Genomic DNA, 25590 nt, shown 5'->3' on the forward strand with positions numbered 1-25590 from the left:
TAATAGGAAATATAATGAGATTAAAATTGAACTAGTACAAGGTTAAAATCAAAATATGATGAACGTTAAATTATAGATCGTACTATTACAAGATTCAAATTGTGAAACAGCTCAAAAAAGGTTGGGGAAAAACTGATTTAGAGTGTTCAACTACCCTACAATGCATGGTTTTTTTTACATGGAGGTCATTTATGAGATGTACTGCTTTTTTTCTTTTTAGAGTAAATAGTCAACAGAAAAAAAATAGTCAATTTGAGTCCATCTACTGATCTACTAAAGTAAATATACGGAAGGACACTCACAAAGTATTCGTGTATGTCACAGAACGCAGAAAATTTGTATCTGGTGTGTACACAAAACCACATTTGTAGAATTAATGAACCACAGTGGCCCAGGTGACAGAACAAATACAGTACTGCACTGCCTCAACTGTACAAAAAAATAATATAAAATGTTACCCCCACCATTCAACACCTGAACCGTGCCCCATAACTGTGCTTGACTCCGATCTGTGTGATTTTAAAGATGTAACCCACTTGATGCAAACATAGCATCTTAACACAGCCCTAATGACCACAGGGCTTATTTTTCTCAAGTCGACGGTCACAACAGCTCCCTCAGGTCACACAGTCTCATGGAGCAAGTGTCTCCCGAGGTAAAGCACCTGTGACGGCGAAAAAGTCCCACATATTGCCTTCATTGAAACTGTGTGGTGTTTACAACCTAGAATGCAAATGCAATCCAACACAATACTATGGAAATATGTTTCATATTTTTAACAGTATCTCTTGCCACAATGTAAAGATGCTTTGCTTTTTTTTAAATCAAAACACTTTCTGTTTTAGCTGAGAAATCTCACTTAAAGTCCCAGTATCACAAGTTTTTGCACCCTAGTTAAATATTGGAATCTCATCAAATTATTTTACAAAAAAGGAGTACGTGTTGTGGCTCAATGAGGTATAATCTATCGAATTCAATATACGTAGTAGATTTAAAATTGATTGATGTGACTGTCAACGCATTCCAATGGAATGTATTTGAACTCTTCTCTTTTTGCTCAATACATCTCATCTCATCTCATTTTCTATACCGCTTTATCCTCATTAGGGTCGCGGGGGGTGCTGGAGCCGATCCCAGCTTACTCCGGGCCAGAGGCGGGGGACACCCTGAATCGGTGGCAAGCCAATTGCAGGACACAAGGAGACGGACAATTTAGAGTGTCCAATCAGCCTACCATGCATGTTTTTGGAATCTGGGAGGAAACCGGAGAACCCGGAGGAAACCCACGCAGGCCTGGGGAGAACATGCAAACTCCACACAGATGGATATGACCTGGATTTGAACCCAGGACCCCAGAGCTGTGAGGCCGACACGCTAACCACTCGCTCCACTGGGCCGCGCTTAATATATGTTCTAAACATAACCTTTAATCAAAGTAATTTAATGAACCATGCGATGAATTAAATCGAATCAAATTGGATTAGGTTGAGTTTAACCAGCTTCTGGTTGAGTCCAGTCTTTAACTTAATTAAAGCAGGGCCAAAAGATGACGCTGTCTACATTTGTAGGGCGGTGTAGGGGCTATTGTCCAAGGATGGATCATTAAGAGCTTATCTTAGGCTTCCCCTTGTCAAACTGTCTCCCTTAAAGGCTGGAACCGGGGTCTGCTGTGCTTCCTGTTCTGAAGATTGTATCTGCTCCATGTGGGCGAACCTGATTAGCAGGCAAATAAAAATTGTTTTCAACTAAAGCTTTTTAAATGAGGCAACTGCTCCTTTGCATCTGCTGCACCTGACACCAACTTCATTTTAGTTCATAACCGCCACTGGTGGCCAAACAATGCAATAATATCGCCTGGTTAAGGAAAATAGATCAGGGCTAGAGGTGTTCTGGTTAACTGGCTTCCAGATGAGTTTTGTCCTGATTCCAGCTGTGGCCTTTGAGGTAAGACTCTTGAATACACTTTCTTTGCTTTTTCACTTCTAAATATTGCTAAATTGATGGTGAGAGTGGAACTTGGAATTTGTGTTGCTATAAAAAAAATACACTCGCTACTGGACATTGTATATGCCAACTAGATCTAGTCTGTAAAGTAACTTGCAAATTGACTGAGAACCTAACCTACGCCCACAGTTCGAATCCTACTAATCTACTAGGCTTCGAATTGCCACACGCCCCCAAGCGCTTAAATTATATCACTAGACAAATAAAATGCAATTCAAGTTTACATGCAACATCACTAGGAATGTAGCATACTGGATAAATGGTCACATGTATACATTTATGCATAGATGCCATTTGTACTGTTTATTCTCATCATATATGAACCCTTAAAGTCATTACTAGGCATTGAGCTAAAATGTTTAAATCCAGTACTACCTCTACTTAGGAAATTAATTGGTTCCAGAATTCGTTTCGTAACTTGGGTTTTTTGTTAGTAGAAGCAATTAACATAATAAATTCCACAATCTTTAATACTCCCACCTAAGACCTTTAAAAACGATGAAAGTACACCAATTTTGTATGAAATATGTATGTAAATCTATGTATGCAAAATAAAGATTTAAAAGATGTGAAAATTATTTACAAGAGCCATTAAAATGAATAAGAATTGGAAAGACATTTTCCAATTGGGTGGAATAGCGTGTGCATAGGTGAGGTAGAATGTTTGGCAGCTGAGTAAGCATACGTACGCACGGACGTAAAGACACATCTTTAAATTATGTTAGGCAGACTCAGAAAAACTTTTAAAAAACTCTGTGATGACACACATCAGCAAATAACTGTCAGCCGGAGGTGCTCCACCATGGTCCCGGATAGAAAAGGTAACCTTAAAAAGTGGCTTTTGGTTGGGCTTAAAACTAAATGTTTCCCATCAAGGCTTTTCGTAACATGAATAGTATTTCATAGGTAGAAACATTCATAGGTGGAGGTACCACTGAAGACAGGTATATTATAGATGAAATTCAATGTACAAACAGAACGTACATGAAACTATGATGCAAAACTATTTTCAATACTTTAGATTCATCAATATTTTGTCAAAAAAGGACCCACAAAGCCCTGAATAATACTATTCTTTAAAAAAGTACATGAAATTGACCAAAACATTACATAAAATGATTTCACTCAATAATGAAGTTAAGAAATAAATAGTACATATATCATTAAATAGAACATAAATATGGAAGATGAGAGGTAGATAGTATTAAATATAATGTAAATATTATACAGTAAAGGTGAATAATATTAAATGTAATGTAAAGATGCTCTAAAGGTGATACTATAAATTAGCACCTGCATTTAAACCAATGGCATGGGATGCTTACAATGCATATTTCAACTGTAATACATGAAAAACAAATATCTCACTTTGTCACTCTTAATACTGGTTTTGGAAACATCACGGAAAATCAGCGGTAATTATTCTCTAGTTTGCCTGTGATTTTGTCTAGTAATTATTATAGGAGAATTTGATTGTTGTTCTTGTTTCTCTTGGAAAATTTGCCAAACACATTCACTCCACTCACTCACTGGGTTCTGTAGAAGGATCAGTGTTGCCCAAAATGTTATATCATTTTGTTGGGTTTTTTTTTTCAACAGTGGATTATCCTCTGCCTCTTATTTAAAAAAAAAAAAAAAGAACAATTGGCATGTCCCATTTCTTTGTTAATTAGGTTAAAACATTGATTAAACTGCTGAGATTCAACAGGCCTCTTATCGGCTTTAATAATTCATGACACAAAAACACAAAAACAATCCCTCGTAGATGTGCCCAGCTAGCGCTAAATAATTGAAAGTGCTGCAGCTCGACAAGCACTTGAAGGGAAACTAGCTTCCGTATGCTAATGGCAAATTAATGAGATCATAAAGACAACTGCTGAGAGAGCTTAACTGGATAGCCACGATAACTAATAACGCGTTTAAGAGACGTTTCCCTGCTGCCATTTGGGATTCATCCTGGAGAAGAGACATAAACGTGAATGCTTGTGCATTTTGAAGCAGGTGCAGGCTTTCAACCAATACCTTGTTTTGATGTGCAAATCGACGTGGTGCAAGGCAAATCTTTGAGAGGCAGATGTTGCCGGACAAAGGTTCGGTCACTCAAAGATACGCTCTATGCTAATCCCATCTTCATGACTTCCTTGCTGGCTCCCATGGGCCAGCCCAGTCTCTGGAGCTTTGCCGTCTTTCTATTGTAATTCACCCCTCAGCTTGTTAGTCACTGTCTTCAGGTGCATACACCAAAGGTTTGACGTGGCGATCAACAAATGAAATGCTGAAATAATACACGGATACAGCGAAGAATGTTGCACAAGGGCTACTTCTCAATGCCCATATATAATCTGCATGGTCTTCTGTGAGGTCTAAAGGCATTATAGTGACGACAAATGTGAAAATAATTCCCTTTGAAGATAATAGAAGAAAGAGGTCACTGGTTCTACTGACCTGATTTCACAAGACATATCATGCCACATAAATGTGCTGTACAAAAAAGAAATATGCAGGCACACAAATTTGCTGAAAATCCAAGGAGACAGGTGCGCTTACACTTACCTGAAATTCTTAAATTCATGCATCGACAGCAGGGCTGACCAAGTCCGGTCCTCGAGAGCCCCTACCAGTGGCGGTCCGTGCATTTTCTGGTAGCTCCTTCAACGTATCAATCCAACCCTCAAAAACTATTTTATGGCTATAAAACCTCTACCGCAGCTACAGCTGCGACACATAGAAAACAATCAATAAATCAATGCACAAAAATGGGGTAAAATCCACTTCCGAGCAGCATTTCATGATTAAATACAAATACTGGAGCTTTTCAGACATTAAAACAAGGCCAGGGGGGTGATTTTACCGTGAAAAGACAGCGATGAACGTCGATACGTCCATATACGTCCATACGTGAAACAGCAAAAAAAATGCACTAAAATGAGGTAAAATCCACTTCCTAGCAGCATGTATTGATTGAATACAAATACTGGAGCTTTTGAGACATTACAACCAGGCCAGGGGGGTGATTTTTCCCGGGAAAAGACAGCGATGAACGTCAATGGCATACGGGCAAACATTGCCCGAAAATTGGGTAAAATCCAGCCGAAAACAGCATTTATTGATTCAATACAAATACTGGAGCTTTTTAGACATCAGAGTATCATTTCCCCGGTAAAAAGACAGTGATGAACGGCGATACATCCATATACGTCCATACGTGAAACAGCAAAAAAATGCACTAAAATGAGGTAAAATCCACTTCCTAGCAGCATTTATTGATTGAATACAAATACTGGAGCTTTTGAGACATTACAACCAGGCCACGGAGGTGATTTTTCCTGGGAAAAGACAGCGATGGACGTCAATGGCGAAACGGCAAAAATTAAACTGGGTAAACTGGGGTAAAATCCACTTCCTAGCAGCATTTAGTGATTAAATACAAACACTGGAGCTTTTCAGATATCAGAACCGGGCCCACAATTGAAATATTATTTAGGAATATAGCCATATTACACTCACCAAAAATCATTTTTAACTGTACACAATATCCATCCTCCTTTCTTTCTTCCTTCTTTTCTATCGCCATCGAAGCTAATGATGAAAGTTGAGCCTGTCCTGTCATATTTCCGGCAGAGTCCGTCTTGAAAATGGCTTTAAATCAACACAACAATATATTTACTTGTGCAGCTAAGTTAGCGCACTGAAAGTGGCGCACACACCCTTTTCCCGGCTGTGACAGGCTTGCTAGCTTCGAAGTTGACCGCCCTTTCTTAATGATGTCCATTTTTTCTGGAAAAGTCCGTCTGGAAAATAGCTTTGTGAGCAAATCTGCAACAAAATCCATTTGTTTTGCTCTGTCGGCCATTGTGGGTGGAGTTTGCGATCTCTGGCTGCCTCACTATGGCTTTGGCCCGCCTACTCTCTGTAGCAAGCCAATAAAAGCAATGACGTGTCCCAGCCAGCAAAATGCCAACGCCTATGAAAAACCATTGTGGTCGTTGCCAACTCGAAATCTGATTGGTTAAAAGCAACAGTCTTGCTTAATGCAGCAGGGCCCGCAGAACTGATTGTGAAGGCTTTGAGGCAGATTTGGCAACAGATAATGGCTGAAATGTGATTGGTTAAATGCTTCAATATGAAAACACACATCTGAAAGCAGTGCAACCAGGGGGAAAAGACCAGACCATTTGGAATAATAAGTATTGATGGACAAAATATAATATGATTCAGATATTTCTTAGGCCAGCAGAGAAGGCTTTGAAGGCCCTGACGGCCCGCCACTGGGCCCTACCCAGTCTGTTTTCCATATCTCCCTCCTCTAACACACCTGAATCAAATGATCAACTCATCAGCAAGCTGTCCAGAAGCATCATACTGATCCCGATGATTTGATTCAGGTGTGTTGGTGGAGGGAGACATGGAAAACAGACTGGATAGGGGCTCTCAAGGACCGGACTTGGCCACTCGTGATCTACAGTATGTACAGTTTATAACATTTTTTTCATGGTTGCAGCCCTCAAAAACTGATTAAAACTGATATCTTACTTGGATTTATCCCAGCTCAGTGTTAAATGGCTAATGTGAATATACATCAGGAATAGCTACAATAGGGTAAGGTTTAATATTGCTTGCACTAATACTACAGTAAGAGAGAGCTTTATATTTATGTTTACATTTTATTTTATAGTCTTCGTGGATTGTTACTTTTTGTTTTCATTAAAAACCCCGGAGAATCAAATCTTATTCAATTTCACTGTCTAGTCAAATGTATCATGACAGGAAAAATCGTGGCAATCTTATTTCAAATTGGTAGAAGATTTACACAAAGGTTTGAAATTTTCATACAAGCAAAATGAAATATTGGTCTAATACTACTCAACTGTCAGGCTTTTATCATTAAAGTATGTTGAGAAATTAATATTTATTGTAGCAGCATTCCCAGTGGTGCAGCAGGTTCAATGTACCCTGCAATTGGCTGCCAACCAATTCAGGGTGTCCCGCTCCTGAGTGGCTGGGATATGATCCAGCACCCCCTGCAACCCTTATGAGTATAAGAAGTATGGAAGATGGCTGAATGAATGTAGCATTATTATCAGCAAATTAATCCAACAGGATTTTGAAATTACCCTCCTGACCCCCTTTTATTTTCCTCCTTTCAATTGCATACTCTCTTTACGAATTTAATTGGTTGTCTTATGTGATGCAATAGTTTTATGATTGGTAATCAGTTAATGCCAGATGGGATTGCCCCAGTGTGAGTCTTAACAATTGAAAGTGACTCCGTGGTCATGAAAAAAATCTAAGTAAACATCACAGACATTAAATGAGGCAACAATTTTAAAACTTGGTCTCAAAATCTGGCCTAATCATGTTTTTTATCAATAATCTTTTTTCCACCGGATAGATAAATATATTACCAACACACAAAGGCATTGGCCGTGATAGCACTAATGCTATTTTTTAATTTTATTTTAATGTATTGAAATCGTTGCATGCCATTATAGACATCAGAATCATTTAAACTGGGAGAACTGGTTGTGAATGCTCATTCTTCAGTGCCATAAACCGGGTTAGAAATCCAATCCATTTTAACTGCTACTACAGTTCAATTTAGTTTCTGTCAATTACCTAAGTGCATCCATATCAATGTGCTCGACTTCTTTGTATATAACAGAGTTCATAGTTTGGCAAGCAAATTTAGAATGAAAATATCTTCATTCATGGAGACAGTGGCTCATACACTGTAATGCATGTGGGAGTATTACTTAGTGTGGCAGTTGAAAACTCCCTATAAATACAGTGTGAGGTGGATTACAAGATCTTCAGCGTTATGTTGTGTTGCAGCCAGAGTTGACATGGCTATGTTTCTGAAATAATCCAGCGTTCTCTCAGCAGTCTGTCACCTTGATAGCACCAATGCCAAATGGCTGTGACAGGACGCCCACAGAAATCTAAGCGCCTTTAGGAAGAATGGGCTGCAAATCGGCTCTAGACTTGAGGGGCGCCGCAGCTCTCTGCGGATTTAGTGTCTCTCCGGCGATTGGAGTGGGAACACTCTTCTGTCCATGTGTCACCTCCTCTGTGCCCACTGATGCAAGCGAGGAAAGAGGAATGTGAGGAAAATAAGCTTTTTCTTCATCATCTTTTCATCCGGCTAGCATTTTAATGGTGGCAGGATTATTGGTATGAACGCTCCACCTCAGTGGTGGAGTCAGCAAAACAAAGTTCACTGTGCACATAGCTCAATATCACTTACACATCTTTTTTTGCTGACTTGATTGAGCGTGAGTGACCACATTCATGATTTAGTCCATATTATTGCCTCGCACATTTTTCTTTGAGATTTTTATTCAATGAAAAAAAGTTGACAATGAATCAGTTAAAAGCTTTTTTTTCTTAGCATGAAGTGTCCGTTCTGGCCTACCTGCTGGTCCATCAATAAAAAACTGACAAAGTCTAAAAGGCAAGTCGATGACATCCTGCTGATTTTGACACTGCTTTTTACACATCAGATTATTCCTTGGTGTTGCTTTAAATGTCAACTGCATATACTAGTTCTGTTTTACACCTTGCTCGAACATCTCAACTAAGTGTTAGATTGTGCTGACAAGTATAACAAGTGTAAGTCATTTTCTGTACGCATCAAACGGCCATCAGCGGCCTTATTTTAAACCCTTCAGCCCTTCCTCTCAACACATTGCGCACGGTTTACTGGTTGCATTATTTTTTTTATATTTCTCATCTTTCAACTTCTGAACTTGACATCCAAGAAGAATCGTATCGACCTGTTGGCGTTATGAGACTCAGGCTAGCTTGCTGAGTTCAAAGGAGCAATCAATGAGTTTTCCTTCTCAATCACAGGTCTAAACTAATCCCCTATCTGATTGTAATTTGTCAGCATCAGTGCGCTATTGATCCAAGCCAAAATGTTAAAATCTACATCAGGTTCATACTCATCTGATCTCATCTCATTTTCTGAACCGCTTTATCCTCATTAGGGTCGCGGGGGGTGCTGGAGCCTATTCCAGCTGACTCCGGGCCAGAGGCGGGGGACACCCTGAATTGGTGGCCAGCCAATCGCAGCGCACAAGGAGAAAAACAACCACACTCATACCTAGGGGCAATTTTAGCATGTACCATCAGCCTACCATGCATGTTTTTGGAATGTGGGAGGAAACTGGAGTACCCGGAGGAAACCCACGCAGGCCCGGTGAGAACAAGTAAACTCCACACAGGTGGACGTGACCTGGATTTGAACCCTGGACCCCAGAGCTGTGAGGCCAACGTGCTAACCACTCGCTCCACCGGGCCGCCAGGTTCATATCTTGTGTTAAAAATTATAAACAATGAAATTGCAGACTTTAGTCTATTTTAGATTGGGGGTGTCAAATTCAGTTTGGTTAGTGTGCCGCATTCAGGCCAACTAGATCTCATGTGGGGCGAACCAGTTTATTTTGGGCAAAAAAAGTTAACTTACTGGCCTCCATTGACGGCGCTGGTCGTCCAATCCATTCTGATTGGGAGGGGCGAATGAACAAACGTTAATTTGCCCCTCCCAGTCAAAATGGTTGGACATCTAGCACCATCAATGGCCCTAAAAGATGATCATCCACCATCTGTTTAAGGGTATTGGACATCTATCAATGTCAATGGCAGGCAATGAGATAATTTTGCGTCACTCCCTTCCCCTTTTAGGGTAGTTAAAGGTCACTTCCTGTCAATTTTGGATCATTTCCTATTGTTTTTTAGGGAATTTTCGGGCTTCCTGTTCATTAGTCGCTGTCTGCTAAGTTTTCAGCTGTTCCAAGTTACTTCCTGTTGAAATTGGGCATTTTAAGGCTCCTTGTTAACTCCTTAACTGCCAACTGTGGTGTTTTACTGCAGGGAGCGAAGGAATGTAACTGCGGATAAATTACGTACAGTAGTGCATGCATTCAATCACACAACTCACAAAATTCTGGGTTTATGGCACCCCTGTTGAAAAATTAAAAGCATATGATTCTGTATGTACAGCATGAATGAGCTACAAAGCTGCTGGCCAGATCGGACCCCTAGCGAGCCCCTTCCAGCCCTCAGGGTGTATGTTTGACATCCCTATTTTAGATTGTAAGCAGAGAAGGTTCTGCACAATGGGCTCCAAATGATGCAAAGGGCACCACTACAAATGTTGTATTTTCATTTTAAGAAGCCTGTGTATTAAGTAAGCAGTTTATCGAAGAGCTATTTTTATATCCCTTAATCTATGAATACAAGATCCCACAGAAGGGGAGTAACAATGTTATTATATGCTGCGGTAATAAGAATCAATGGGAGCAGGCAGCTACTATGTATGTAAAACAACATAGAGGACGTCCATTTTTGAAGTTGTGTTTTCATGGGCCAAACCAGATGTTGGAAAATTTCACGAGTGCAGAACATGATAGTGTCACTGCTCCATGCATGTGTAAAAAAAAAAGCAATATACCAAGTTATTTTGTTATATAATCAATTTCTTTGCACTAGTTCTTATTAAAAATGCATTATCTTTGAATAATGTTTAGGTGTTTTAACCCAAAATAGCCATGTTGTGACCAATGAATGTTCTAGTTTTGTTTTACTGCCATCCATTCCAAAGGGCTACTTGTATTAATCAGCTTTTCTCTTTTAACAAAATAGTTGGGCCTTTATTTGAAATACATTATGACAACATACAGTATGTGTATTCAACATTTGATAATTGGACTGTATATGGTGGTCATTTGATTTTAACTGCATAAAACATCATCATCATTCATCTTCCTTACCGCCAATCCTCAAAAGGGATGCAGGAGCCTGACCCAGTTGCCAATGGGCCAAAGGCAGTCTACACCCTAGATTGGTCGCCAGTCAGTCGTAGGGAACACAGAGAGACAAACGACCATCTGCACTCCCATTCATACCACCACCAGCGGGAATCGAGCCCATGCCTGCCTGCACCAAAGTCAGGCGAGTGAACCTATACAATACGAAGTGGCTGCATAAAACCTTGTAATTCTAATAGAGCAATCCATTGATTTAAGGATTTAAGGGTGTGGGATGGGGGGTGAGAGTCATTATTACAGGAAGCAGGATGGGATTGGAAGTCATTCTTCAGGAGTGGCACAGGAAAAGATTCATCCTTTGATTTATGCCTGGGATTTGAATGAAATGGGAATTTTTCTGTGGAAGCATAAAAATCTACTCCGGATTCATACTCTAGTTCAGATATGCTCCAGTCAGAATTGATCTGACATATTTTACATCCAGATTTAAAGCTGACATAGTAAAGCCAAAAAAACTACAAGTCAATATTAAACATGCTCTATAGTTTTGTCTCAATTTGTTGCACTGTGTCAGTCTTGTCCCGCCCACATGGGGCCATCAAGAATGAGCACAACAAGTTTGTGACAACCATGACTAACATTGCGACATTTGTTTGGAGGCAAACTGACGGCCTCATGTCAAGTCCTGTTGAATCCATTAACTGGCCAAGCGCTGAACAGACGACATGTTTGGTTTTGCAATTAATTCATCCTTGCGATTAATCTATTATTAACTTATTCAGTTAATGCAAATAAATGTAACTAATATCTGTGCAGCATAAATTTTTAGAATGTTAATAATTTGTTCAATATTCCCTCAAATCTATTTACTGAGCAGCCACTCTTTAGTAAACACCACTTCCACAGACACAACCTCTCTCAAGTACAGCTGCACAGGCTGAATAAATCTGCCCTCAGGTGCATTGTGTATCTCATAAATAACCCTGCATGTAAAAATAATAATGAAACCATCTGAAAGCATGAATAACAATGAATGCAAATGAACCAACAAATGAATACCCCCCACCCCACGCCCCCAAAATAGTGTTCTTTCTGCTTTTTCAAAGCAAGGCCTCACCAAATAAGCATGTGCCCTATTTCATGAGCCTCTTCCCACTCAAGGATAGTAAAATAAAGATGTTTTGTTTGATATTGTTTGACAGAACCTGCTGTTTAGCTCTTCAACAAATAATGCACCCACTCACTCAGCGAGCCAAGAATGCCTCTCTTGAAAGCTGTCGCCGTAAGGAAAAGCCGACCTCACGACAATGCATTTGGAATTCAATTAGTCAAGGCACATCTTGACCTTTCATGTTATTTCACCACACTACATAAGTAGGTTGTTACGATGCCCCACATAAATGAGGCCAGGTTACATAAATGTGCCCAACCATGTGTTCTTACCAACAGTAGAAGCTCAAAAAATAAATAAAAAATGGTTCTGAGACTCTGGTCAACCTTCACGTTTTTGTATTCATATTTTGTAATAGGAAACACACACAAAAAAATTCATTATTTATCTACCGTACTGTGCATCCTCGTAAAGGTTGCAGTGTTTCCTGGAGCCTATCACAGCTGACTTCAGGTGAAAGGCAGACTACGCATTAGACTGGTTAGCCATAGTACACAGAGAGATAGACGACTATTCACACTCACAATCATACCGCCACAAGCCCGAGCCTCACTACACCAAATTTAGGCGAGTGAACCCATACACCAGGGGTGTCAGACTCAGGTTGGTTCACGGGCCGCTTTAACCTCAACTTGATTTCACGTGGGCCGGATCATTTTAGATATAATATTTAGATTTTTTTATAAATGGATTAAAAGAACTGGATTAAATTACCAGAATATTCAGTTTTTATAGATCTAAAACAATGTTTATTTTAGCTTTTTTATATATTTTTAGATTTTACAAAATGATTTTTGAACTAAAAACACAGAAAATTTTGATTTAAAAAATTCAATTACTGATTTAAAAGGGGCAAAATCAGGAAATTTTATATACATCTATACTCTTCATTTTAATTTGATCCTAAAACAGAAAGTCGGCACTCATGATTTACTTTCCCGGGCCACACAAAATGATGCGGCGGGCCAGATTCGGCCCCCATGCCGCCACTTTGACACATGTGCCGTACACGCTCAGGCAGCTAATGATCAAACTTGAAACTTTTAAAACTCAGTGTCTTGAGGAGAAATACTGATTTATTTATTTTTTCGGGGTTTCATTTGATAAGAAATTTCACCTAAGAAAATGTGATTTTTGTTGTAATTGTGTAAATGTGGGTGTATAAATTCCCATTGATTTGGGGTCACTTCCTTCAGAATTTCTTGGTTGCATAGCTTCTTGTTGATTTTGAGTCACAATTTATTCATTTATGGCAATAACCAGTCACCTTCAATTAGCTTTTAGGTTACTTCATGGTGATTATTGGGGGAATTTCAGTCCAAACATCAAACCCCCTAAACCCTGCGTCCCATGCGTGGATAAGTGGAACACAAAATGCAAACCTCATCTCATCTCATTTCATTTTCTGAACCACTTTATCCTCGCTAGTGTCGCAGGGGGTGCTGGAGCCTATCCCACTTGACTTCGGGCCAGAGGCTGGGGACACCCTGAATTGGTGGTCAGCCGATCACAGGGCATGGTCTCAGATTGTAGAAATCTCAATACATTGCCATGATATGACAGCAAATTGGAAATATGCCATGGTTTTGATTCCATTTCTCATCAAAGTTTTTCTCCAAATGCCAACTTTTTCATTGTTCTGTTGGAAATTTTATAACTTATTCCAGCTTCATCAGCAAAACTGTCATCAAAACGTTCTCACTTTTTCCACACTGCGTCTGTCTCTCCATCGATTGATCTTGGTCAGGGTTTTGTTCTATCTCAGTATCTGGGGAGATATATTGACATTCACAGCTGTGGTCTGTCATATAAATAATTCACATGGTGACTGTGTAAACACAGCATCATAACAACACGTCTGCACTCGTTTTCAGTGTAACTACCGTGTCAAATTGAGGTACTTTAAGATAATAAACCCTACTGTACATTTGCTTTGTTGTCAGCAGACCCATGGATTAGATCACCAGTGTCAAAGTGGTGGCCTGGGGGACAAATCTGGGTCGCCGCATCATTTTGTGCGGCCCGAGAAAATAAACCATAGGTGCAGACTTTCTGTTTTAGGATCAAATTTAAATGAACATTATAGATCTTATAGGTATATCATGTCTTGATTTTCCCCTTTTTAAATCAATAATTGTATTCATCATCATCATTATCATCATCATCATCATCATCATCATCATCATCGTCGTTGTCATCATTATTATCTTTATCTTCTTCTTCTTCTTCTTCTTCATCATCATCATCATCATCATCATCATTATCAATCATGTTAATTTGACAGGGATTTTGAAATTATTGACTGTTATGTGCTTTTATAAGGAATTTAGAGTGGTAGGGTAGTTGTTCCCCAACCCAGAGGTTGTGGCTTCAGTTCCCTGCCCTGGTGATTTTACTTTTAACAAACATTCTATTCTAAAGGAAGAAAAAGGTGGAAGAACAGTTTTTTCTGAAGCACACAATTCTAGGCTCCCTTAATTTCCTGGTAAGAGAGTGCACGGCACACATTGAATTGCATTCTTTAGAAATTATTATTTTTTCATAATTCGTTATTAACCAGTTACTCGTTTCCTGTAGTGACAGGCTAGTAAAGAAATAGGAGGACCAAACTCATTCAATGTGTAATTTCCATATTTGCCTCCAAAAAATGACCACGAAGGGACTCGAACCCTCAATCTTCTGATCCGAAGTCAGACGCCTTATCCATTAGGCCACGCGGCCATATGAAAACCTGCAGTCATCGTTTTATTTAAAGCAATACCTTCTCACAGTCACTGGATATTCCAGAGGACGTATTTTCCATGCTCCCTCTAAAACGCATGCATCAGACTCATCATTAAGCCCTGCAAACGCCTGAACAATCCCGATTATGTGATTCAGGTGAAGAAAAGGAAGGAGGAATAGGGAGACAGGTTCCCTTGAGGACCGAAGTTTGTTACCCCTACTCTACTTTAACATATAGGTAGCAAATTGCTACCTATATTACAGTACCTCTCTCGGGTAGTGGTATGTTTGTGGATCGACTTTTAAAGTTAAATAGCATTTTTTCTATTTTTGGTGGCGAAAATGTTGGACTTTTCAGCTCCAATCATTGGAAACATTCTAGAAAAGGAGCACGGGAAAACATAAAAATATAAAAATACTACTGCCTCAGCGTAGTAGAAGTAGTTTTTTTTCCCGCTGCACCTGAATGCATCGTGTGGCACTTCACACTATCATGGCGCCGAAAGAGGCCGAACGCATCTGCGACATCAAAGTTTTATCGTCATTTGATTTCTAAAGGGCTTTTATCCGCAAGTCCTTCAAAATATAAAGCCAGGGCAAGTACAAACACGGGTAAGTTGGCCCTTCAATTCGTTGTTTATCCTAATCGACATACACAGTAAGCATGACCGCAACCTTTTTTGTAGGACAGACTCGTGACGGCTTTAATATATACGCAACTCGCAATACTAATTCAATTCAACTGCGTTCAACTTTTAACAATAGCCTGAAATATGTATACCGTTTTTTTCCATTAGCATCACAGACGCCTTAGCGTCATAGACCGCCTGTCAGGAAATAACATGCAATGAGTTGTATAGCTGTTGGCTAACCAGCGAAACTGCGTTTAATCACGATCCCTGTTCCCCAAATGATCCAAAAATTACGATCATTTAAATTTCTAAGCCTGCCTTTTGAATATAATTAAATCGGAAGTCAAGTTTTACTACAGTAATTCTGGTTCTACTGATGTGCATAATGGGGCAAAGTTTTGGTCTAAGTAGGAATTTCATCAGCAATTTGAGCTTCAAACCCACAACGTGCTCCTCACTGGAATGGACATGTATGGTTGTACGATTACAAGGGAGGATGCACGCGGATTTGACTAACTGCAAGTAGTTCCTGCACAAGGAGGAATGACAAGAATGTAAGAGGCATAGATACTTGGTAATTAGAACTATGCTTAAAATAAGCACAGACTGAAAAAAATCCAAATATTTTCTACTTATCTTGATCAAATTAAGACATTTTGTAAATATCTAATAATCTGAATATGTACTTATATTCATGAAAAAAATGAAATTGGGCTGTAAAAAATTATCGATTTATCCTTCAGATTAGAGGGAATGTTTGATTTAAACTTCCACACAACACCTATTTTAGCCTTTCAACATTCAAGCAGCCCAGCGGCTGAGTGGTTAGCGTGTCGGCCTCACAGTGGGTGTTCAAATCCAGGTCGGGCCACCTGTGTGGAGTTTGCATGTTCTCCCTGGGCCTGTGTGGGTTTTCTTCGGGTACTCTGGTTTCCTCCCACATTCTAAAGACATGCATGGTAGGCTGATTGGACACCCTAAATTGCCCCTACGTGTGAGTCTGCGTGTGAATGGTTGTCCAAGTCTATATTCAATTAATCAGTACAATAATTAAGTGCAAAAATATTTGATAGTGGCAGCGTTAAGATGAAAACTAAAATTTCAAATAGAATCAATGAAAAATACCAGTTCATAGGGATGTCGTGATCATGGATAGATAAAATTTAGAGTGCAGTTTGTTTGTGATACACTATTTTACAGAAATCCAAGTGACATGGTGCTCATCTTTAGTAAGTGAAGGGCTGAATGTGGGCTTGGCTTTTTATGGGCTGGTCAAACTGGGCTCTGAAGGCTCAGGAACTACATTCCTCCACTGTGATAGTTGGAAACTCATTGCAGTTTTTGCATGTATGGCCAGTCGCCACTGCCTAAGTGACACCTACATCTGACATCCTTTTTTGTTAAGGTCCTCTGAATTACGGCTTATGTCCTTCACATTCATCGATGCATGTAGATCTTATATTGTCAAAGCATAAATCCTCAAAGAACTTCAACTAAAACTACTTGATTGGCAACTTTCTGACTCTTAAACTAACAATACTCAGAGTATGGTAATATGTCATTTAAAATCAAAATATGAAGCAGCTACCTGCATCTCTTTGAATGAAAAATTAGATGCTATCCTACTTGGGAACAAGTCAACTTACTTTACCACTAACAACACACGACAAAGGAATGTTACAGACCACAGAGAAACAGCAATGCATAATAACCACACTGACTATGGGGGGAGGCCAATGCGGATTTGGCGGAATGAAACCCAAAGAAATATCACAAACAGATTTTAGCTTCTGGGCTAACACACAGTCTGTTAGTATGTCCCAAAATATGTAGGGCAGACCAGCTAATTACAGGCAAGGTCTGGACTCACTTAATTGCATATTCAGATTAAAACGTTTTTACATGACCTCATACATTGCCGGGAAGGATGAGGAATAGAAACATCCAACAAAATTAATCATACTAACATGTGAGTCATGTAACCTGGATCATGTGTTTCCCAAAATAAATTGTATAACTTCCGAGAGGTTCAACTCACTCTACGTGAACTTTCCAAAAGGTAAATAATATCCTGGATTTGTGACAACCATCAAACTGGGTGTCAGGATTTCTATTTATAGCTCTCTGAGTTTCCTAACTACTGCTGTTATACTGATGTCACTGACTGAAAATGTAGTATAATTTCTGTCACAATCTATTTTCAGAAAATAATAGAAACAGAAAGTGTCGACAGTATTTCCAAATGGTGTAGTATAGAAATGAACTAAAGTTCCCTCAAACATTCAAAAATCTTGTAGAAGGTATTCCTTGAATGGTGCAAAGAGGAAACACTTTCTTGCAACAGTACTGACCATGTCTCCCCATACTTTTGCCCTATTGTCTTTCTGATGGGCAAAATAGGTGGTAGGAAGAGGCTTCACCAAGAAAACATTTCCCAGGTCCATAACAGTTTTGACATGTTCTGAGATTTGTTTTTGCAATGTAGATTGGATTGAACTTGAATCCATGTCTGGATTGCCCTTTCAAATATCCTTTTTAATCTTTGGCAGAGTGTATTGTGCTGGCTCTATTGTCAAAGTCCTGGTTGGAACGTGTTAGGTATTGGCTCGAGATAAGCAGCGTCTAAATGACCTCAAAGCAAATATCTGCAATCAGATCCTTTCTTATTTTAGAAGAAATGATCCCTAAATGTTAACAAGGATTTTTTTTGCTTGTGTGATTCATGATGCTTCACGTGTGTTTAAAAAAAGATGTATGATCCTTGTAGAGAATATTAGAAGTGTGACCCTACTGTCTGAAAGTCAAGTACTAGTTCATTTTCTAGCTGCATGCCTGGACTACTCAGTGGTTCAAATTTGATGAACAATTGTTCCCCGGAAGAACAATACTGAATCTCCCTGCATAACAATTTGTTGAGCTTTAGAATTCTAATCTCCTCATCAGATGTAATGAAAATGGAATCTTCCTAATGTTGAAGTTGTGAATAGAATACAGATACTCATTTATGGAACATTTTTTTGTATTGTTCATTATCTGGTGTAGAATACGATACATAAATTTGCAATTTTAGGTCACAGGTCAAATGCTATAGATATTACCCTGGGCTGATCGAGGTTCCTGATTCATGTCAATCCACCATAGGAGGGTTCTGTGTCCAAGAGATGAATATTCTTTGATCTGAAACGGGCATAGCAACCAGGGAAACAAAAGCAAAGAGACCTTTTGAAGGTGCTTGCTGAAGCTAGTAGGCATGTGCCATTATCCATAGTAAATCAAGTGCTGCAGCCATGTGGGCGGGCATTACTCAAAAAGAAACAAAGCCAGCCCATGTATTGTTTTCAAAGGGCCCACAAGAACCAAGACCATAGTTTTTTGGAGACATGTCTGTTATCTGACAACGAAAATGGAACTTCCGGAATATCACACCAATAGGGAGCCTTTAAAAGTCTAAAATTTTCTCTAAAATGAATGGGGGGGGGCAATCAGTCAGTGCACGTTGTTTATGGGCTAAATTCAAAATTTTGTATGAACCTGACCACTTGACTGGTTTCATTTCTTGCTGACACGCTATTTATTGCGATCAACCCAGCGGACGCTGTGAAGTTTATCACTCTATTAGTGTTTCCCAACCTTTTTTGAGCTATGGCAAACTTTTTGCATTGAAAAAATCTCAAGGCACACCACTAGCTGAAAATCTTCTTTATATTATTTTTAGTGTCTTTCTTTTTTATTTAGTATTTATATTTTAGGATTTAATTTTTTAAAATGTTTTATTAGTATTTATTATTTATATTAATTGAAAACTATGTCACCTATATTAACATTATAAAGTCGTTCTCATTAAAAGTTTTATTATCAGGAATTAAATAATCCCACTCAAATTATTCCCAAATCATTTTTTTTTTACACCGATCTAACGTCATCAAAGTTGATGTCCGCAGACCCCGAACAGCTTTCAGTTCGACTGATGTTAAAATAATTAATGCAACGTTTTTAAATTTGATTTTAATTTGTGACTTTTTCTCCCAATATTACGCATAAGTCATGTGCTCAGAGACTTTACGTCGGCAAAAGTTGATGCCCCTGAAACCAAACAACTTCCAGTTCACGTACCGTAAAAACAGAAAAACGACTTAAATCTCATAATAGTACGCCGTGGCACACTGGTTGGGAAACACTGCTCTATTATAAGAAAGACACAAGGCAAAAATGGCATATATTGACGAGTTCCCAGGTAAAAACCACTGCTGATAAATACAGAGTGCAATGATAACAATGGTGCTTCACCCAAGAGGTCACAAAAGAATGTAGCATAAAAAACTGCAGACCTCTGGATGCAGTGAAGTTCATCACTCTATCATAAGAAAGACACAAGGCAAAAATTGCATATATTGGGTACTTGTGTCAAAAATGTTATTCTTTGCCAGGTGTGAAGCCTGTTAGATTTGACATCACACAATTTGATAAAACGAACATGTCAATAAGAAAGCCTGCTGATGGTCGTGTGATGGCCTAGGGCTATTTGCTGCCTCAGGACCAGGACAACTTGCTCTGATTGATGGAACAGTGAACCTGTCTACCAGAAAGCAATGTCTGGCCCTCAGTTTGTGCCCTCAAATTCAATCACTTTTGGATCATCCAGCAGGACAGCGATCTGAAACACCACCAAGTCTACTTTTGAATGGCTTAAAAATAATACTAAGGTTTGGGAGTGGCCAAGTCAAACTCGGGGTACATGCTAAAAAAATCATCCTATTTGACAGAGTTTGAAACAAGTCTGAAAAAAAGGATGGGCTAAAATTCTTCCCCAACTATGTGAAAGACTTGCCTTTGTGCGTGATGAAAATGCTGAAAACAAATCAAAAGAGGGACAAATACTTTGCTGTTCTGTACTCGGTGCCGACTTGATGTTTGTTGTTTTGTCTTAGTACCAAACCATAAGTTTTGTTAAGTAAGTGAGTTAAACATTTTAAACCAAAGTCCAAATAACCCCCCTGAGATGACCACGTGAATTATTTGAGCAGCAAAGCAACAAACATTCAAACGCAAACCAAGATGAAAATATAAAAGCTCTAAAGTAGAGAGCCGAATGTATGGTTATCATCCTTGTATATTAAATGTTATTGCAGCTGTCTGAATGACTTCATAAATAATATTACTCCAAGCTACAACAAGAATATTATATAACTGGACGTTGTCGTGTTAAAAATCAGTGTTGCGCAAACTTATGCTCCAAACCACATGCGATGAGGGGGGTGTCGTTTTCAGTCCCAAGGGTCTACGTCAACACAAGCTAGCTGTTTTCCTCAAGGCCCCATGTGGACCACCCCCCTTAACATTGGTAATGGGCACTCCTAGTGTATTTATAGCCTCTGCACGCAAATGAGACGCCTGTGTTTTGGAAGCAAGTAGTATTCATATCAAGCTAGGCGGTCGAATGTTCTAGGTTTTTCTACTCTGTAGTGAACGACTCTTGGGTTAAAAAAAATAACTTTTGGCATTACTTTGAACACTATTTGACGTGTGTTCATTTCAATGAGCTTTATGACAACTTGTAGTTTATCCAGTCTAATTACAGCGCTACTGTGGCTTTCTTTTCAGATGTAAAAAGGCTTCCTGAGCACATTCATTGGAGAGGAGATGGAGAATCCCGTTTTACAGACGCAAACGTCCACCTTGCCGTTTTTTGACACAGCCCATGCCTTCAACCTGCTACGGGGAATCCATGAACTCCGTGCAGAGCGGAAATTTTTTGATGTGACTTTATGCGCAGAAGGCCGCGAGTTCCACTGCCACCGCACCGTGTTGGCCGCCGCGAGCACTTACTTCCGGGCTATGTTCGCCGGCAAACTCCGGGAGAGTATCATGGACCGTGTGGTTTTGCACGAGGTTTCGGGTGAGCTTTTGGGACTACTCGTAGACTTCTGCTATACAGGACGTGTGACGGTCACGCAAGACAACGTGGATCTTCTTCTGAAAACGGCAGATTTGTTTCAGTTCCCGTCCGTCAAAGAGGCTTGCTGTGCTTTTCTAGAACAGCGTCTGGATGTTTCTAACTGCTTAGAAATCCAAGACTTTGCGGAGGCTTACGCTTGTCGAGACCTGGCGGCTAGCGCTCGCCGCTTCATCTTGAAAAACTTGATGGATCTTGCTAAAGGGACCGACTTTGAACGGTTGCCTTGGAAGCGGCTTCTTGAGTTTGTGTCTGATGACGAGCTCTGCGTGGACAAAGAGGAGACAGTTTATCAGATTGCAGTGCGTTGGGTGAAGTCTGACCTCCAGCGTAGACTGCTCTACTGGCCTGAGCTACTACAGCAGGTCCGACTCCCATTCGTCAGGAGGTTCTTCCTCTTGGCTCACGTTGAGAGCGACCCCCTGGTATACCTTTCGCCCACCTGCCTCCGCATGGTGAACGAGGCCCGTAGCTTCCAGTCCTGCGAGTACGACCGCCACGACAGACCCTGCAGTCGCATGCGCCCACGACCTTCCACCGGCCTGGCCGAGATTCTTGTAGTTGTTGGAGGTTGCGACCAGGACTGCGATGAGCTGGTCACTGTGGACTGTTTCAACCCGCAGACGGGCCAGTGGCGCTACCTGGCCGAGTTTCCGGACCACCTCGGAGGTGGCTACAGCATCGCTGCTCTCGGGAATGATATGTATGTCACTGGTAAGTCTAGTCTAAGTCTTTTTTTTAACTGTTTGGAAATAAATAAATAGGGAGAGGTTTTTTAATTGACTTTTTTTTTGTAAAAATGCTATTTTTAAAAAACCTGAAAGTTAATGCAAATAAAAGAAAAGAAAATGATTAGTTTTTTTCGTTTTAAATTAAACAATAAATAAAAATGAGAACATTTATGGATAGTGTTGTTTGTTTTTGTTTTAATTGGGAAAAAAATGAATATCGTATTTTCCATAGTATAAGGTGTTTCAATGAATGACCCATCCTAAAATTTGTTTCACATAAGGCACAGTAGTAGTAGTAGTAGTATTGGTAGTAATAGTGGTGGTAGTGGTAATAAGGGATTGTGTTGTTTATCATTTTGTTCAGTTGGCCAATTAATAATGGGAGCCTCAGTTGGGAGACATAGCCGAAGATGAGTTTGACATCCCTCGGTCAAAACTTTGAGAAACTTGTCTTTTAATGAATAAATATTACTGACTGCCGCTTAAGTGTAAGAGCTGCAATAGTTAATCCTTTTGTCTATATAAAATGCCCAAAACTCATTTGTACTTCGCTACACAATATTAACTAAAATGCTAAAAACAAAATGACAGGCAGTCACCAAGCTGATTTAGAAAGATCATTGTTGTATTTTACCTTTTAATTTGTTGTGGCTTTTCAAATTAATGTGAAAATGTAAAACCATAAATGAGAGTGGGTTCTTTTAATAAGCACTCTTTTGTCATTGGTGTGGAAAATTAGTCAACTGAGTGGAGTGCATTAGCCATTTTATAAGAGGAAAAAATAGCAATGGCCAGGTGTAAATTTCCATTTGCTTAAAATAAACTGCCAAACACATTGTGCTGCCAAGACTTCATCATTACCAGCCATAGCATTTCACTAACAAGAAAATATTTTGCCTTGTTCTAGCAGTCCGTAGAATTACCATCGAAGTGTTTTGGTGGCATATTTACGGCCAAGATCAGGGAGATTGTGATAGAAAGCAAAATGTATAGTTGTAACTCTTCAGAATAACCTGTTGCATTGGTTCCTATGTCCTCCTGTAGGTGGCTCTGATGGATCTCGCCTCTACGATAGCGTTTGGCGCTACAAATCTAGTGTCAACGAATGGACGGAGGTGTCACCCATGCTGAATGCGCGCGAGTACCACAGCTCATGTGTGTTGAAGGGTCAGTTATACGTGGTGGCGCCTGACAGCACTGAGCGCTACGACCACACGCTGGACTGCTGGGAGTCCTTACCACCTATGCTGCACGCCATGGATAACTGCTCCACCACTACATGCAACAACCTCCTCTACGCCATCGGCTGTCTCGCTGAAGAGGACACAATGGCCATTCAGAGTTACGACCCAGACAGCGAATGTTGGTCCATGGTTAACTGTGGGCAGTTGACATGGTCTTATACCCCGAAAATGGTGACACTCAATGGGCTCATGTTCTTTGTTAGGTAAGGAAGGAACACTCATCATATGAGAACATGTTTCTTCTGCCTTTTTTTGTGGCTCTGGCATTGTTACTTGTTTCTGTGGACTGCATTTAACCTATGTGATCCTTGTAGGGATGACTCGGCTGAGGTCGACGTTTACAACCCTCAGAAGAATGAGTGGGATAAGATTAGTCAAATGAATCAGGTAATGGTAGAACTAGGATCTCATATACTCAATTTGAATTGAATCATATTTCCCCCCCCAAAAGCTTTTAAATGAAATGACCAAAGTTTCGCGATCGTGTCCTGATATGCCTTTTTTTGGTTTGTTTTGTTTGTTTTCCCATTCAGGTACACGTAGGAGGCAGTGTGGCGGTGCTAGGCGGAAAACTCTTTGTATCCGGTGGTTATGATAGTACATTTGAGCTGTCAGACGTTGTGGAAGCGTACGACCCGGCCACTCGCACTTGGTCTGTCACGGGCCGGCTGCCTCAGCCCACATTCTGGCATGGCAGCGTCAGCATTTTCCGACAGTTCATGCCACTGGTGTCTAATGTCTTTGAGCCCATCGGTGTCCCGGATGCCAACGCTATCCACCTGCACCGACACCAGCGTCACCAGCCCATTCACAACCTGAATAACAGCATCCAGGACATGAATGCGGCCCACTGAATTAGGATTCACCCAGCTCTGTGCTGTCATTTAATGTCTTCGCCTCACTACAATGCTGAAACATGAAAGCTCCTGCTGACGAAGGTCGAAGGAATTGGAAAAGGATCTGAGGATGTCTGAAAACTTGTCATCTAGATGCATGAATGCATGAGGAAAATATCACATGCATGCACTTTTTGTCAAGATTCTACCTGGAACTAAGGCCAAATGATGAATTTGATTTGTGATTTCATTGGCGAATTCTAGGACGAAACAACAAACCATTCCAATGTAGTCTATGTTACTTGTAATTGATTGAGCATCTGGAACAATCAAGTGACTATCCTAACCAGGCTCAGAACCTGATTTACAAAACCCAATTCCAATAAGGTTATGTTAGACATAAAAACTATATGGATCTTTTTCAACGTATCGCCGATGCAATATAATACAAAGGCTGATGATTAATGTTATAATTTATCGACTTTTGTTGGGAGTTGGAATTCTTTCCCATTCATATTACTCCAAAATACTCTGTATTTCAGGTTTGCATAAACAATAAGGATGTTCCTTTTCCACTTTGGCTTGGACACTTACAATCTATGATTTTAAGAAAAAAAAACAGTTAAACTTAACTTGTTCGACATAGCTTTCAATTTGCATTTTAATTTTAAGTTGCATTTGTAGATGTAGAGACAAACTGTTACAAATTCCACATGGCCCACATCTTTACACAATAATGACAGCTTTTACTGAAGTACTGCCCGTTGCAAATGGTTTGTATTTGTTGAGGATAAAGTATGATCATCCGCCAGCTTTAATATTGAGGCATGCTATAATGTTTATATCCAGACGTGCAATCTGTTGATACTGAGCATAAATGTAAACGGCCCAGTGGTTAAGTGACACACCACCAATGAAAGAAAGTTAGTCACCTCTTAATAATATGCATGGCACATCCCTGCCTTTTAAAAATTGCTTTTAATGGCAAATTGACTTTTAATATGTTGATGTATGTATTAGCAATGTGCATAATAACAGTTTTACTGTTGTATTAGTGCATCTTTAACTAAAGGAGGCAAAATGTAGTGCTTTTAATTGGTTGCAAAAGGCAGAGGCAAGTTTTATTAAATCTCATCTTGTTAATATGACGTCAGTCATGGCAAATTGTACTTCTATTAACGAATGTGCCTTGTTGGTGGTCCAAACTGGAATTGTCACCGAATCTTGGTTAAATCCTCACCTTGCTGTTGTTACATTGCAATTCAACTCAGTAGACGTGAATTTAAATCTGTCAGCCCATGTGCTGTTTATGGTTTGCGTTGATCCACGTGAATGCAGGTTTAAGCGTGTCATCTTGGTTAGCCGCTTGTTAATTATGGATTTGTTATTTTCCAAAGAAAATGCATGAGATTTTATATTTCAATTAATATTTAATAAATGAATCAAAGTGTTTGAAATTGAAAATCATGTTTTTTTTTTAACTATAAAATTGCTCCACAGAGACAAATGAATGTTTTGAATTGAGAT

General features: G+C 39.7%; 1 protein-coding gene, 1 long non-coding RNA gene and 1 other non-coding gene across 5 annotated transcripts; 2 read left to right on the forward strand and 1 right to left on the reverse strand.

Moving 5' to 3' along the window:
• Positions 1 to 1812: 1812 nt before the first annotated feature.
• On the forward strand, positions 1813 to 12274 carry LOC144082887 (uncharacterized). 3 transcript variants are annotated; one of them, XR_013303582.1, is made up of 3 exons: positions 1813 to 1944; positions 10792 to 10956; positions 11975 to 12274. It is a non-coding gene; the product is annotated as an uncharacterized LOC144082887 (long non-coding RNA). The 3 variants fall into 3 exon arrangements; XR_013303486.1 differs by lacking the exon at positions 1813 to 1944 and adding an exon at positions 6398 to 6468; XR_013303533.1 differs by lacking the exon at positions 1813 to 1944 and adding an exon at positions 7842 to 8105.
• A 2317-nt stretch (positions 12275 to 14591) lies between these two features.
• Positions 14592 to 14664, reverse strand: trnar-ucg (transfer RNA arginine (anticodon UCG)). Its single transcript has one exon. It is a non-coding gene; the product is annotated as a tRNA-Arg (tRNA).
• A 413-nt stretch (positions 14665 to 15077) lies between these two features.
• On the forward strand, positions 15078 to 25520 carry klhl21 (kelch-like family member 21). The gene is made up of 5 exons (XM_077622326.1): positions 15078 to 15279; positions 20901 to 21966; positions 23028 to 23430; positions 23542 to 23614; positions 23761 to 25520. Exons 2-5 carry the CDS (start codon positions 20940 to 20942, stop codon positions 24079 to 24081), a joined length of 1824 nt encoding a protein of 607 aa, XP_077478452.1. The 5' UTR covers positions 15078 to 15279; positions 20901 to 20939; the 3' UTR covers positions 24082 to 25520.
• The last annotated feature ends 70 nt before the right edge of the window (positions 25521 to 25590 follow it).

The sequence above is a fragment of the Stigmatopora argus genome, chromosome 1 (genome assembly GCF_051989625.1).
Source record: "Stigmatopora argus isolate UIUO_Sarg chromosome 1, RoL_Sarg_1.0, whole genome shotgun sequence".
Taxonomy (NCBI): Eukaryota; Metazoa; Chordata; class Actinopteri; order Syngnathiformes; family Syngnathidae; genus Stigmatopora; species Stigmatopora argus.